This window comes from Hyperolius riggenbachi, chromosome 4 (genome assembly GCF_040937935.1).
Source record: "Hyperolius riggenbachi isolate aHypRig1 chromosome 4, aHypRig1.pri, whole genome shotgun sequence".
Classification (NCBI taxonomy): domain Eukaryota; kingdom Metazoa; phylum Chordata; class Amphibia; order Anura; family Hyperoliidae; genus Hyperolius; species Hyperolius riggenbachi.
The window spans coordinates 502,025,854-502,040,344 of record NC_090649.1 but is presented as its reverse complement, the minus strand read 5'-3'; the positions used below and the strand labels follow the sequence as shown (position 1 = coordinate 502,040,344).

The 14,491-nt window shown below is 54.5% G+C and overlaps 1 protein-coding gene across 2 annotated transcripts in view; it reads right to left on the bottom strand.

Annotated features, from left to right (window-relative positions):
* Positions 1 to 14,491, bottom strand: part of ACYP2 (acylphosphatase 2) — a 301,455-nt gene that overhangs the window by 263,781 nt on the left and 23,183 nt on the right. For both annotated transcript variants that reach the window (XM_068279728.1, XM_068279727.1), the window contains exon 3: positions 4,971 to 5,080. In XM_068279728.1, coding sequence (XP_068135829.1) covers positions 4,971 to 5,080 — 110 coding nt within the window. The remainder of the gene's footprint in view (positions 1 to 4,970; positions 5,081 to 14,491) is intronic.

Below are 14,491 nucleotides of genomic sequence, written 5' to 3'. Positions count from 1 at the left end.
TCACATCGCTGGTGTGCGGTGACTGGCCCATAGCAATACACCATCCAATCACTCCTCATATCACATCGCTGGTGTGCAGTGACTGGCCCATAGCCATACACCATCCAATCACTCCTCATATCACATCACTCTGGTGTGCAGTGACTGGCCAATACACCATCCAATCACTCCTCATATCACATCGCTCTGGTGTGCAGGGACTGGCCCATAGCCATACACCATCCAATCACTCCTCATATCACATCGCTGGTGTGCAGTGACTGGCCCATAGCCATACACCAGGCAATCACTCCTCATATCACATCGCTGGTGTGCGGTGACTGGCCCATACACCATCGAATCACTCCTCATATCACATCGCTCTGGTGTGCAGGGACTGGCCCATAGCCATACACCATCCAATCACTCCTCATATCACATCGCTGGTGTGCAGTGACTGGCCCATAGCCATACACCAGGCAATCACTCCTCATATCACATCGCTGGTGTGCGGTGACTGGCCCATACACCATCCAATCACTCCTCATATCACATCGCTGGTGTGCAGGGACTGGCCCATAGCCATACACCATCCAATCACTCCTCATATCACATCGCTGGTGTGCAGGGACTGGCCCATAGCCATACACCAGGCAATCACTCCTCATATCACATCGCTCTGGTGTGCAGTGACTGGCCCATAGACATACACCATCCAATCACTCCTCATATTACATCGCTGGTGTGCGGTGACTGGCCCATACACCATCCAATCACTCCTCATATCACATCGCTCTGGTGTGCAGTGACTGGCCCATAGACATACACCATCCAATCACTCCTCATATCACATCGCTGGTGTGCGGTGACTGGCCCATACACCATCCAATCACTCCTCATATCACATCGCTCTGGTGTGCAGGGACTGGCCCATAGCCATACACCATCCAATCACTCCTCATATCACATCGCTGGTGTGCAGTGACTGGCCCATAGCCATACACCAGGCAATCACTCCTCATATCACATCGCTGGTGTGCGGTGACTGGCCCATACACCATCCAATCACTCCTCATATCACATCGCTCTGGTGTGCAGGGACTGGCCCATAGCCATACACCATCCAATCACTCCTCATATCACATCGCTGGTGTGCAGTGACTGGCCCATAGCCATACACCATCCAATCACTCCTCATATCACATCGCTGGTGTGCGGTGACTGGCCCATACACCATCCAATCACTCCTCATATCACATCGCTGGTGTGCAGGGACTGGCCCATAGCCATACACCATCCAATCACTCCTCATATCACATCGCTGGTGTGCGGTGACTGGCCCATACACCATCCAATCACTCCTCATATCACATCGCTCTGGTGTGCAGGGACTGGCCCATAGCCATACACCATCCAATCACTCCTCATATCACATCGCTGGTGTGCAGTGACTGGCCCATAGCCATACACCAGGCAATCACTCCTCATATCACATTGCTGGTGTGCGGTGACTGGCCCATACACCATCCAATCACTCCTCATATCACATCGCTGGTGTGCAGGGACTGGCCCATAGCCATACACCATCCAATCACTCCTCATATCACATCGCTGGTGTGCAGGGACTGGCCCATAGCCATACACCAGGCAATCACTCCTCATATCACATCGCTCTGGTGTGCAGTGACTGGCCCATAGACATACACCATCCAATCACTCCTCATATCACATCGCTGGTGTGCGGTGACTGGCCCATACACCATCCAATCACTCCTCATATCACATCGCTCTGGTGTGCAGTGACTGGCCCATAGACATACACCATCCAATCACTCCTCATATCACATCGCTGGTGTGCAGTGACTGGCCAATACACCATCCAATCACTCCTCATATCACATCGCTGGTGTGCAGGGACTGGCCCATAGCTATACACCATCCAATCACTCCTCATATCACATCGCTGGTGTGCAGTGACTGGCCCATAGCCATACACCATCCAATCACTCCTCATATCACATCGCTGGTGTGCAGTGACTGGCCAATACACCATCCAATCACTCCTCATATCACATCGCTGGTGTGCAGGGACTGGCCCATAGCCATACACCAGCCAATCACTCCTCATATCACATCGCTGGTGTGCAGTGACTGGCCCATAGCCATACACCATCCAATCACTCCTCATATCACATCGCTGGTGTGCAGTGACTGGCCAATACACCATCCAATCACTCCTCATATCACATCGCTGGTGTGCAGGGACTGGCCCATAGCCATACACCAGCCAATCACTCCTCATATCACATCGCTGGTGTGCGGTGACTGGCCCATACACCAGCCAATCACTCCTCATATCACATCACTCTGGTGTGCAGTGACTGGCCCATAGCTATACACCATCCAATCACTCCTCATATCACATCGCTGGTGTGCAGTGACTGGCCCATAGCCATACACCAGGCAATCACTCCTCATATCACATCGCTGGTGTGCGGTGACTGGCCCATACACCATCCAATCACTCCTCATATCACATCACTCTGGTGTGCAGTGACTGGCCCAAATACAGAGGGCTTGATTCACAAAGCAGTGCTAACTGTTAGCACACTTGTGAAAAGCCCCTTATCACGCCAAAAAATGCTTAGAGCGCGCTAATTAGCGCTCACGTGCAAAACTTTGCATGCACAAAGTATGGTGCGCGCGAAACTTCGCATCGCGGTGCGACAAAAATGGCTTACCCGATGCGCTTATAAGAGCGCATTGAGTGCCACTTTAACATCGCACTATGCAACGTTTCGCGCGCACCGGACTTTGCCTCTCCGCGTGGCCTGATTCACCTTTCTGTGTGCGATCAGCTTAGCACCTGAGTCAGCGCAACCAAAGCCTTTAGGCGTGATAACTAGGTTAGCACCGAATAGTGAATCCCACCCAGAGGGTGACTTGTAATTACAAATATGACAGAATGATACAATGTTATAAAAAAAAATACTATCTAAAAATTAAAATAAGAGACTATTTTCTTTGTTACTTATGTTCTATTAATTATCTGCATTACACATACAAATCATGATATTATACGTTTTTCTTTTTTCACTTCAGTGTCACAAACAAACAGTGGGAGACAGAAAATAGGACCGTAGCTGACCCAAGTTTAGTTTTCACTTCAGATTCCCTTTAAAGCAGTTCAGTCATAGTTAGAAGATTATTTTAAATAAATTCTGCATTAAAAGTTTTGTAAAATATTTATTTTTTGCAAAGTGAAGAAGGAAAACAAACACCAGTTCATAGATTGTTATCTTTTCAATGACCTGCAGATGCTCACTTACCTAGAGTCAGTCTGAAACACTCCCCCTTTAGTCACATGACCATAGTATCAGGATTGCTCAGTCCACTGGAGCCACGCCTCCTGCTGACAGATACGCTACTATGGATGTCAGCCTGAAACACTCTCCCCGTAGTCACATGACTATAGTATCAGGATAGCTCAGTCCACTGAAGCCACGCCTCCTGCTGACAGATACGCTACTATGGATGTCAGTCTGAAACACTCCCCCTTAGTCACATGACCATAGTATCAGGATTGCTCAGTCCACTGAAGCCACGCCTCCTGCTGACAGATCCGCTACTATGGATGTCAGTCTGAAACACTCCCCCTTTAGTCACATGACCATAGTATCAGGATTGCTCAGTCCACTGAAGCCACGCCTCCTGCTGACAGATACGCTACTATGGCTGTCAGTCTGAAACACTCCCCCTTTAGTCACATGACCATAGTATCAGGATTGCTCAGTCCACTGAAGCCACGCCTCCTGCTGACAGATACGCTACTATGGATGTCAGCCTGAAACACTCTCCCCGTAGTCACATGACCATAGTATCAGGATTGCTCAGTCCACTGAAGCCACGCCTCCTGCTGACAGATACGCTACTATGGCTGTCAGTCTGAAACACTCCCCCTTTAGTCACATGACCATAGTATCAGGATTGCTCAGTCCACTGGAGCCATGCCTCCTGCTGACAGATACGCTACTATGGCTGTCAGTCTGAAACACTACTCCTTTAGTCACATGACCATAGTATCAGGATTGCTCAGTCCACTGAAGCCGCGCCTCCTGCTGACAGATACGCTACTATGGCTGTCAGTCTGAAACACTCCCCCTTAGTCACATGACCATAGTATCAGGATTGCTCAGTCCACTGAAGCCACGCCTCCTGCTGACAGATACACTACTATGACTGTCAGTCTGAAACACTCCCCCTTAGTCACATGACCATAGTATCAGGATAGCTCAGTCCACTGAAGCCACGACTCCTGCTGACAGATACGCTACTATGGATGTCAGTCTGAAACACTCCCCCTTTAGTCACATGACCATAGTATCAGGATTGCTCAGTCCACTGGAGCCACGCCTCCTGCTGACAGATACGCTACTATGGATGTCAGTCTGAAACACTCCCCCTTAGTCACATGACCATGGTATCAGGATAGCTCAGTCCACTGGAGCCACGCCTCCTGCTGACAGATACGCTACTATGGATGTCAGTCTGAAACACTCCCCCTTAGTCACATGACCATGGTATCAGGATAGCTCAGTCCACTGAAGCCACGACTCCTGCTGACAGATACGCTACTATGGATGTCAGTCTGAAACACTCCCCCATTAGTCACATGACCATAGTATCAGGATAGCTCAGTCCACTGAAGTCACGCCTCCTGCTGACATATAAGCTACTATGGCTGTCTCTTGCGGGGAGCTGCAGCTTCAGACTGACAGGGTGAGTGTAAGCAGGGAGTGAGCAGGCAGCTGGAGGTCACTGAGGAGGTCACTGGGATGTATGGATTGGTCCATGATGCATCTTCCTTTTTTATTTTTCAAAAACTGCAACTTTCTAAATATTTTTCATGCATAATTCACTTGAAATATTGTTCTTTTAAATACAGCTAAAAAGAACCATGTGTCTGATCCAAGAAATATCTGAGTACTTACATAGAGTTCACTTTGTCTTCAGGACCCTGTACTTGGCCTACGACTGTCCCCTGTCTAGTGTTTTTCACCCATCCAACCACCCCAAGCTTCCGGGCTTCATCTTCTGTGTACTGCAGGGAGAGAGAATACAGAAACATCTCAGAACCTCTGTACTAGCAGAACCTACCTCCAATCATAAGCTAACTACTCAATAAAGGTATGCCTATAATAGGAAATGGTCAGACCCTCTTGTTGCTATGAGGCCCCCTGCTGGGGAGAATCTTTTCAGAAGGATGCCAGAACAAAAATTCTAAAAAATAATATACAGGATCTTCTCAAAAAATTTGCATATTGTGATAAAGTTCATTCTTTTCTGTAATGTACTGATAAACATTAGACTTTCATATATTTTAGATTCATTACACACAACTGAAGTAGTTCAAAGCCTTTTATTGTTTTTCTTATTGATGAGTTTGGCATACAGCTCATGAAAACCCAAAATTCCTATCTCAAAAAATTAGCATATCATGAAAAGGTTCTCTAAACGAGCTATTAACCTAATCATCTGAATCAACTAATTATCTCTAAACAGCTGCAAAAGATTCCTGAGGCTTTTAAAAACTCCCAGCCTGGTTCATTACTCAAAACCGCAATCATGGGTAAGACTGCCGACCTGACTGCTGTCCAGAAGGCCATCATTGACACCCTCAAGCAAGAGGGTAAGACACAGAAAGAAATTTCTGAACGAATAGGCTGTTCCCAGAGTGCTGTATCAAGGCACCTCAGTGGGAAGTCTGTGGGAAGGAAAAAGTGTGGCAGAAAACGCTGCACAACGAGAAGAGGTGACCGGACCCTGAGGAAGATTGTGGAGAAGGACCGATTCCGGACCTTGAGGGACCTGCGGAAGCAGTGGACTGAGTCTGGAGTAGAAACATCCAGAGCCACCGTGTACAGGCGTGTGCAGGAAATGGGCTACAGGTGCCGCATTCCCCAGGTCAAGCCACTTTTGAACCAGAAACAGCGGCAGAAGCGCCTGACCTGTACTTGACACTGGACTTCAGGCATTTTGGCATTTCCCTCTCCCCAGTCTTTCTCCAGACTCTGGCACCTTGATTTCCGAATGACATGCAAATGTTGCTTTCATCTGAAAAAAGTACTTTGGACCACTGAGCAACAGTCCAGTGCTGCTTCTCTGTAGCCCAGGTCAGTCGCTTCTGCCGCTGTTTCTGGTTCAAAAGTGGCTTGACCTGGGGAATGCGGCACCTGTAGCCCATTTCCTGCACACGCCTGTACACGGTGGCTCTGGATGTTTCTACTCCAGACTCAGTCCACTGCTTCCGCAGGTCCCCCAAGGTCTGGAATCGGTCCTTCTCCACAATCTTCCTCAGGGTCCAGTCACATCTTCTCGTTGTGCAGCGTTTTCTGCCACACTTTTTCCTTCCCACAGACTTCCCACTGAGGTGCCTTGATACAGCACTCTGGGAACAGCCTATTCGTTCAGAAATGTCTTTCTGTGTCTTACCCTCTTGCTTGAGGGTGTCAATGATGGCCTTCTGGACAGCAGTCAGGTCGGCAGTCTTACCCATGATTGCGGTTTTGAGTAATGAACCAGGCTGGGAGTTTTTAAAAGCCTCAGGAATCTTTTGCAGGTGTTTAGAGTTAATTAGTTGATTCAGATGATTAGGATAATAGCTCGTTTAGAGAACCTTTTCGTGATATGCTAATTTTTTGCGATAGGAATTTTGGGTTCTCATGAGCTGTATGCCAAAATCATCAATATTATAACAATAAAAGGCTTTGAACTACTTCAGTTGTGTGTAATGAATCTAAAATATATGAAAGTCTAATGTTTATCAGTACATTACAGAAAATAATGAACTTCATCACAATATGCTAATTTTTTTAGAAGATCTTGTAGGGGTCTGATGAACCTATGTCAAGTTTTCTGTGAGTATTCCCAGATAGCTGAGCTCGGAGAGATGAAGATGGGATGTGGATACTGATCTAGGGGGCTACACAGAGCGATTAAACTCCGATGAGCCTGTATACCACACACCATCAAGGTCAAGGAGTTTACAGTAAAGCACCTGGTCCGCCTGCAGACTGAAGTGGTTTAGATCCGGTGAGATGCTGGTGGCAGGGGGTGTGGAGTGTATCCATGGAGTGTGAGCACGGTGTGATCCTCGGTTACTGGGAGGAGTTGGTGGCAGGGGGGTGTGGAGTGTATCCATGGAGTGTGAGCACGGTGTGATCCTCGGTTACTGGGAGGAGTTGGTGGCAGGGGGGTGTGGAGTGTATCCATGGAGTGTGAGCACTGTGTGATCCTCGGTCACTGGGAGGAGCTGGTGGAAGGGGGTGTGGAGTGTATCCATGGAGTGTGAGCATGGTGTGATCCTCGGTTACTGGGAGGAGTTGGTGGCAGGGGGGTGTGGAGTGTATCCATGGAGTGTGAGCACTGTGTGATCCTCGGTCACTGGGAGGAGCTGGTGGCAGGGGGTGTGGAGTGTATCCATGGAGTGTGAGCACGGTGTGATCCTCGGTCACTGGGAGGAGCTGGTGGCAGGGGGTGTGGAGTGTATCCATGGAGTGTGAGCACTGTGTGATCCTCGGTCACTGGGAGGAGCTGGTGGCAGGGGGTGTGGAGTGTATCCATGGAGTGTGAGCACGGTGTGATCCACGGTTACTGGGAGGAGCTGGTGGCAGGGGGTGTGGAGTGTATCCATGGAGTGTGAGCACGGTGTGATCCTCGGTCACTGGGAGGCGCTGGTGGCAGGGGGTGTGGAGTGTATCCATGGAGTGTGAGCTCGGTGTGATCCACGGTCACTGGGAGGCGCTGGTGGCAGGGGGTGTGGTGTGTATCCATGGAGAGTGAGCACGGTGTGATCCATGGTCACTGGGAGGCGCTGGTGGCAGGGGGTGTGGAGTGTATCCATGGAGTATGAGCACGGTGTGATCCTCGGTTACTGGGAGGAGCTGGTGGCAGGGGGTGTGGTGTGTATCCATGGAGTGTGAGCACGGTGTGATCCACGGTCACTGGGAGGCGCTGGTGGCAGGGGGCGTGGAGTGTATCCATGGAGTGTGAGCACGGTGTGATCCTCGGTTACTGGGAGGAGCTGGTGGCAGGGGGTGTGGAGTGTATCCATGGAGTGTGAGCACGGTGTGATCCATGGTCACTGGGAGGCGCTGGTGGCAGGGGGTGTGGTGTGTATCCATGGAGTGTGAGCACGGTGTGATCCACGGTTACTGGGAGGCGCTGGTGGCAGGGGGTGTGGAGTGTATCCATGGAGTGTGAGCACGGTGTGATCCTCGGTCACTGGGAGGAGCTGGTGGCAGGGGGTGTGGAGTGTATCCATGGAGTGTGAGCACGGTGTGATCCTCGGTCACTGGGAGGAGCTGGTGGCAGGGGGTGTGGAGTGTATCCATGGAGTGTGAGCACGGTGTGATCCTCGGTCACTGGGAGGCGCTGGTGGCAGGGGGTGTGGAGTGTATCCATGGAGTGTGAGCACGGTGTGATCCTCGGTCACTGGGAGGAGCTGGTGGCAGGGGGTGTGGAGTGTATCCATGGAGTGTGAGCACGGTGTGATCCTCGGTCACTGGGAGGAGCTGGTGGCAGGGGGTGTGGTGTGTATCCATGGAGTGTGAGCACGGTGTGATCCTCGGTTACTGGGAGGAGGTGGTGGCAGGGGGTGTGGAGTGTATCCATGGAGTGTGAGCACTGTGTTAACCTCGGTCACTGGGAGGAGCTGGTGGCAGGGGGTGTGGAGTGTATCCATGGAGTGTGAGCACGGTGTGATCCTCGGTCACTGGGAGGAGCTGGTGGGAGGGAGTGTGGAGTGTATCCATGGAGTGTGAGCACTGTGTGATCCTCGGTCACTGGGAGGAGCTGGTGGCAGGGGGTGTGGAGTGTATCCATGGAGTGTGAGCACGGTGTGATCCACGGTTACTGGGAGGAGCTGGTGGCAGGGGGTGTGGAGTGTATCCATGGAGTGTGAGCACGGTGTGATCCTCGGTCACTGGGAGGCGCTGGTGGCAGGGGGTGTGGAGTGTATCCATGGAGTGTGAGCTCGGTGTGATCCACGGTCACTGGGAGGCGCTGGTGGCAGGGGGTGTGGAGTGTATCCATGGAGTGTGAGCACGGTGTGATTCACGGTCACTGGGAGGCGCTGGTGGCAGGGGGTGTGGAGTGTATCCATGGAGTGTGAGCACGGTGTGATCCTCGGTTACTGGGAGGAGCTGGTGGCAGGGGGTGTGGAGTGTATCCATGGAGTGTGAGCACGGTGTGATCCATGGTCACTGGGAGGCGCTGGTGGCAGGGGGTGTGGAGTGTATCCATGGAGTGTGAGCACTGTGTGATCCTCGGTCACTGGGAGGAGCTGGTTTCAGGGGGTGTGGAGTGTATCCATGGAGTGTGAGCACGGTGTGATCCACGGTTACTGGGAGGAGCTGGTGGCAGGGGGTGTGGAGTGTATCCATGGAGTGTGAGCACGGTGTGATCCTCGGTCACTGGGAGGCGCTGGTGGCAGGGGGTGTGGAGTGTATCCATGGAGTGTGAGCTCGGTGTGATCCACGGTCACTGGGAGGCACTGGTGGCAGGGGGTGTGGTGTGTATCCATGGAGAGTGAGCACGGTGTGATCCATGGTCACTGGGAGGCGCTGGTGGCAGGGGGTGTGGAGTGTATCCATGGAGTATGAGCACGGTGTGATCCTCGGTTACTGGGAGGAGCTGGTGGCAGGGGGTGTGGTGTGTATCCATGGAGTGTGAGCACGGTGTGATCCACGGTCACTGGGAGGCGCTGGTGGCAGGGGGTGTGGTGTGTATCCATGGAGTGTGAGCACGGTGTGATCCACGGTTACTGGGAGGCGCTGGTGGCAGGGGGTGTGGAGTGTATCCATGGAGTGTGAGCACGGTGTGATCCTCGGTCACTGGCAGGAGCTGGTGGCAGGGGGTGTGGAGTGTATCCATGGAGTGTGAGCACGGTGTGATCCTCGGTCACTGGGAGGAGCTGGTGGCAGGGGGTGTGGAGTGTATCCATGGAGTGTGAGCACGGTGTGATCCTCGGTCACTGGGAGGCGCTGGTGGCAGGGGGTGTGGAGTGTATCCATGGAGTGTGAGCACGGTGTGATCCTCGGTCACTGGGAGGAGCTGGTGGCAGGGGGTGTGGAGTGTATCCATGGAGTGTGAGCACGGTGTGATCCTCGGTCACTGGGAGGAGCTGGTGGCAGGGGGTGTGGTGTGTATCCATGGAGTGTGAGCACGGTGTGATCCTCGGTTACTGGGAGGAGGTGGTGGCAGGGGGTGTGGAGTGTATCCATGGAGTGTGAGCACTGTGTGATCCTCGGTCACTGGGAGGAGCTGGTGGCAGGGGGTGTGGAGTGTATCCATGGAGTGTGAGCACGGTGTGATCCTCGGTCACTGGGAGGAGCTGGTGGGAGGGAGTGTGGAGTGTATCCATGGAGTGTGAGCACTGTGTGATCCTCGGTCACTGGGAGGAGCTGGTGGCAGGGGGTGTGGAGTGTATCCATGGAGTGTGAGCACGGTGTGATCCACGGTTACTGGGAGGAGCTGGTGGCAGGGGGTGTGGAGTGTATCCATGGAGTGTGAGCACGGTGTGATCCTCGGTCACTGGGAGGCGCTGGTGGCAGGGGGTGTGGAGTGTATCCATGGAGTGTGAGCTCGGTGTGATCCACGGTCACTGGGAGGCGCTGGTGGCAGGGGGTGTGGAGTGTATCCATGGAGTGTGAGCACGGTGTGATTCACGGTCACTGGGAGGCGCTGGTGGCAGGGGGTGTGGAGTGTATCCATGGAGTGTGAGCACGGTGTGATCCTCGGTTACTGGGAGGAGCTGGTGGCAGGGGGTGTGGAGTGTATCCATGGAGTGTGAGCACGGTGTGATCCATGGTCACTGGGAGGCGCTGGTGGCAGGGGGTGTGGTGTGTATCCATGGAGTTTGAGCACGGTGTGATCCTCGGTCACTGGGAGGCGCTGGTGGCAGGGGGCGTGGAGTGTATCCATGGAGTGTGAGCACGGTGTGATCCTCGGTCACTGGGAGGCGCTGGTGGCAGGGGGTGTGGAGTGTATCCATGGAGTGTGAGCACGGTGTGATCCATAGTCACTGGGAGGCGCTGGTGGCAGGGGGTGTGGTGTGTATCCATGGAGAGTGAGCACGGTGTGATCCATGGTCACTGGGAGGCGCTGGTGGCAGGGGGTGTGGAGTGTATCCATGGAGTATGAGCACGGTGTGATCCTCGGTTACTGGGAGGAGCTGGTGGCAGGGGGTGTGGTGTGTATCCATGGAGTGTGAGCACGGTGTGATCCACGGTCACTGGGAGGCGCTGGTGGCAGGGGGCGTGGAGTGTATCCATGGAGTGTGAGCACGGTGTGATCCTCGGTTACTGGGAGGAGCTGGTGGCAGGGGGTGTGGAGTGTATCCATGGAGTGTGAGCACGGTGTGACCCATGGTCACTGGGAGGCGCTGGTGGCAGGGGGTGTGGTGTGTATCCATGGAGTGTGAGCACGGTGTGATCCACGGTTACTGGGAGGCGCTGGTGGCAGGGGGTGTGGAGTGTATCCATGGAGTGTGAGCACGGTGTGATCCTCGGTCACTGGGAGGCGCTGGTGGCAGGGGGTGTGGAGTGTATCCATGGAGTGTGAGCACGGTGTGATCCTCGGTCACTGGGAGGAGCTGGTGGCAGTGGGTGTGGAGTGTATCCATGGAGTGTGAGCACGGTGTGATCCTTGGTTACTGGGAGGCGCTGGTGGCAGGGGGCGTGGAGTGTATCCATGGAGTGTGAGCACGGTGTGATCCTCGGTTACTGGGAGGAGATGGTGGCAGGGGGCGTGGAGTGTATCCATGGAGTGTGAGCACGGTGTGATTCACAGTCACTGGGAGGCGCTGGTGGCAGGGGGTGTGGAGTGTATCCATGGAGTGTGAGCACGGTGTGATCCATGGTCACTGGGAGGCGGTGGTGGCAGGGGGTGTGGAGTGTTTCCATGGAGTGTGAGCACGGTGTGATCCATGGTCACTGGGAGGCGGTGGTGGCAGGGGGTGTGGAGTGTATCCATGGAGTGTGAGCATGGTGTGATCCACGGTCACTGGGAGGAGCTGGTGGCAGGGGGTGTGGAGTGTATCCATGAAGTGTGAGCACGGTGTGATCCTCGGTTACTGGGAGGAGCTGGTGGCAGGGGGTGTGGAGTGTATCCATGGAGTGTGAGCACGGTGTGATCCATGGTCACTGGGAGGTGCTGGTGGCAGGGGGTGTGGAGTGTATCCATGGAGTGTGAGCACGGTGTGATCCTCGGTCACTGGGAGGAGCTGGTGGCAGGGGGTGTGGAGTGTTCCATGGAGTGTGAGCATGGTGTGATCCTCGGTTACTGGGAGGAGCTGGTGGCAGGGGGTGTGGTGTGTATCCATGGAGTGTGAGCACGGTGTGATCCATGGTCACTGGGAGGCGCTGGTGGCAGGGGGTGTGGAGTGTATTCATGGAGTGTGAGCATGGTGTGATCCTCGGTCACTGGGAGGAGCTGGTGGCAGGAGGTGTGGAGTGTATCCATGGAGTGTGAGCACGGTGTGATCCTTGGTCACTGGGAGGCGCTGGTGGCAGGGGGTGTGGAGTGTATCCATGGAGTGTGAGCACGGTGTGATCCTCGGTCACTGGGAGGCGCTGGTGGCAGGGAGTGTGGTGTGTATCCATGGAGTTTGAGCACAGTGTGATCCTCGGTCACTGGGAGGCGCTGGTGGCAGGGGGCGTGGAGTGTATCCATGGAGTGTGAGCACGGTGTGATTCACGGTCACTGGGAGGCGCTGGTGGCAGGGGGTGTGGAGTGTATCCATGGAGTGTGAGCACGGTGTGATCCTCGGTCACTGGGAGGCACTGGTGGCAGGGGGTGTGGAGTGTATCCATGGAGTGTGAGCACTGTGTGATCCTCGGTCACTGGGAGGAGCTGGTGGCAGGAGGCGTGGAGTGTATCCATGGAGTGTGAGCACGGTGTCAACCTCGGTCACTGGGAGGCGCTGGTGGTAGGGGGTTTGGAGTGTATCCATGGAGTGTGAGCACGGTGTGATCCACGGTCACTGGGAGGCGCTGGTGGCAGGGGGCGTGGAGTGTATCCATGGAGTGTGAGCACGGTGTGATCCTCGGTCACTGGGAGGCGCTGGTGGCAGGGGGTGTGGAGTGTATCCATGGAGTGTGAGCATGGTGTGATCCACGGTCACTGGGAGGCGCTGGTGGCAGGGGGCGTGGAGTGTATCCATGGAGTGTGAGCACGGTGTGATTCATGGTCACTGGGAGGTGCTGGTGGCAGGGGGTGTGGAGTGTATCCATGGAGTGTGAGCATGGTGTGATCCTCGGTCACTGGGAGGAGCTGGTGGCAGGAGGTGTGGAGTGTATCCATGGAGTGTGAGCACGGTGTGATCCTTGGTCACTGGGAGGCACTGGTGGCAGGGGGTGTGGAGTGTATCCATGGAGTGTGAGCACGGTGTGATCCACGGTCACTGGGAGGCGCTGGTGGCAGGGGGCGTGGAGTGTATCCATGGAGTGTGAGCACGGTGTGATCCACGGTTACTGGGAGGCGCTGGTGGCAGGGGATGTGGAGTGTATCCATGGAGTGTGAGCACGGTGTGATCCATGGTCACTGGGAGGCACTGGTGGCAGGGGGTGTGGAGTGTATCCATGGAGTGTGAGCATGGTGTGATCCTCGGTTACTGGGAGGAGTTGGTGGCAGGGGGCGTGGAGTGTATCCATGGAGTATGAGCACGGTGTGATCCACGGTCACTGGGAGGTGGCAGGGGGCGTGGAGTGTATCCATGGAGTGTGAGCACGGTGTGATCCTCGGTCACTGGGAGGCGCTGGTGGCAGGGGGTGTGGAGTGTATCCATGGAGTGTGAGCATGGTGTGATCCACGGTCACTGGGAGGCGCTGGTGGCAGGGGGCGTGGAGTGTATCCATGGAGTGTGAGCACGGTGTGATTCATGGTCACTGGGAGGTGCTGGTGGCAGGGGGTGTGGAGTGTATCCATGGAGTGTGAGCATGGTGTGATCCTCGGTCACTGGGAGGAGCTGGTGGCAGGAGGTGTGGAGTGTATCCATGGAGTGTGAGCACGGTGTGATCCTTGGTCACTGGGAGGCGCTGGTGGCAGGGGGTGTGGAGTGTATCCATGGAGTGTGAGCACGGTGTGATCCACGGTTACTGGGAGGCGCTGGTGGCAGGGGGTGTGGAGTGTATCCATGGAGTGTGAGCACGGTGTGATCCATGGTCACTGGGAGGCACTGGTGGCAGGGGGTGTGGAGTGTATCCATGGAGTGTGAGCATGGTGTGATCCTCGGTTACTGGGAGGAGTTGGTGGCAGGGGGCGTGGAGTGTATTCATGGAGTGTGAGCACGGTGTGATTCACGGTCACTGGGAGGCGCTGGTGGCAGGGGGTGTGGAGTGTATCCATGGAGTGTGAGCACGGTGTGATCCTTGGTCACTGGGAGGCGCTGGTGGCAGGGGGTGTGGAGTGTATCCATGGAGTGTGAGCACGGTGTGATCCTCGGTCACTGGGA